This window comes from Austrofundulus limnaeus, unplaced genomic scaffold (genome assembly GCF_001266775.1).
Source record: "Austrofundulus limnaeus strain Quisiro unplaced genomic scaffold, Austrofundulus_limnaeus-1.0 Scaffold393, whole genome shotgun sequence".
Classification (NCBI taxonomy): Eukaryota; Metazoa; Chordata; class Actinopteri; order Cyprinodontiformes; family Rivulidae; genus Austrofundulus; species Austrofundulus limnaeus.
In genome coordinates, this window is record NW_013952795.1 from 526,365 (window position 1) to 528,171 (window position 1,807).

Genomic DNA, 1,807 nt, shown 5'->3' on the forward strand with positions numbered 1-1,807 from the left:
GAAAATGTAAGAAGTAGAAAGTCGTAGATAATTGTGTGAAAATGTAAGAAGTAGAAGTAAAAAGTAGGCTGAAAAATAATTACTCAAGTAAAGTACAGATACCCAAAAATTCTACTTAAGTACAGTAAAGAAGCATTTGTACTTAGTTACTTTACAACTCTGTTCGTTTGAGTCGTTTTTTTTTTTTTTATACCCCAACTCACAACCTGCTGACAAGGAAAACGCTGTTTAACATTGTTAGCCTTGTCGTTTGGGACATAATGGATGCAGATGTTATAGAAGAGAGGATGCGACTTTGTGATGTTTCTCACAGATGAGGAGATCGCCCGACCCAGACGCTCCACCCCGACACCAAGTCCTGCACCTGAGTCAACAAGGTCAGCCGTCCTGATCACCGTGTTGTTAAAGCCCTGCTGTTCATAGGCTTACTTACAACAAATCCAATTCGTCAGACCTTCAGAGCTGGTCTTGGACACTTGAGCTTGCTTTCTTTTAACACAGTGACTATAGATCTCTACTATTAAATGTCTGCTTCAAACAAATGGATGCTTAGAACTAGGGGTACCCAACAGTGGTCCCTGTGGTGCACCACCCTGCATGGTTTAGCCGTTTCTCTGCACACCTGATTCAAATAGATCAAGGTTTTGGGACTTCTCAGTTTTCTCACAAGAGTTGCAGAAGCTTGTAGTCTTATAGCTTGAAAGTTGTGGAAAAACGTGAGCTCTTTAGCACAAAAAGTAAGGATATTAGTGTTTGGTGGATTATTTCTTTGTTGTAATACTGCTTCTTCGCCATAAATCTTATATCATTGGAAAGCCCTTAACAGTTGCCCCTGAAATTCCTCAAAAGCCTTTTGACATTTTTTATTTTTTGTAATGGTGTCAAACTAAAGGTAAGAACCGAAAGTCGTCTGACACCTTAGTTTTCAAAATAAAAGGCCCCGGTAGCATCTGGAAACGACAGAAACCTCATCGTTTTCGCCCACCAGTGGAACAAAGACTATTGAGGGGATAATTTCCCTGTTCAATGGTGCTACATTTGTAAGGAACATGCATTTGTGGGATGAGCACCAGAGCTGAGTATGTGGATTGTACATGTGAAAAAGTCAAATCTTCTCTGCCAAACAGCCTTTTTTGCTGTTATTGACTCTTGTTCTGAGCTTCTAGTACCTCCAGGTGCTACCAATCAGGTGCAGGTATAAGATTTATAGCCAAAAAGCATTGTTACAACCAAGAAATAATCTAGCAAACACTAATTTCTTTACCTTTTCTGTAAAGATTTGTAACTTTACACTGTATGTACTGTTCGCATTACAAAACATTCATTAAAGTGTTTGTGGAGAAAACCCAGTATGGGTTGTGGAAGGTACGCTGTGGAAAAAAATGCCACAAAATAATAGTTTTGCAAACTGTACCCATTTTATCTATAAAAGGCGCTATATGAAAAAACTTTACTTACTATATACAGTATACAGTACAGACCAAAAGTTTGGACACACCTTCTCGTTCAAAGAGTTTTTATTATTTTCATGACTATGAAAATTGTAGATTCACATTGAAGGCATCAAAACTATGAATTAACACATGTGGAATTATATACTTAACAAAAAAGCGTGAAACAGCTGAAAACATGGTTTAAATGGGGTTTACCTGGCCGTTGCTAGGGTGTGGGGGTGGTCCAGGGCGTGACTTTGCTGGGGCGGGGGGCTGGTCGGTCGGACTGGTCGCGGCCTGGGCTGGGACTTGGCTGTCTGCTCTTCTCCACCCCAGATTGAAGGGGTCTACCTCCTGGGTTCAGGTGTGAGCTG

At 40.5% G+C, this 1,807-nt stretch overlaps 1 protein-coding gene across 1 annotated transcript in view; it reads left to right on the forward strand.

Annotated features, from left to right (window-relative positions):
- LOC106528651 (SH3-containing GRB2-like protein 3-interacting protein 1) overlaps nt 1-1,807 on the forward strand; it is a gene marked incomplete in the record, with an annotated part of 56,469 nt that overhangs the window by 34,563 nt on the left and 20,099 nt on the right. The window contains 1 exon segment of the mRNA XM_014023876.1: nt 314-377. Coding sequence (XP_013879330.1) covers nt 314-377 — 64 coding nt within the window.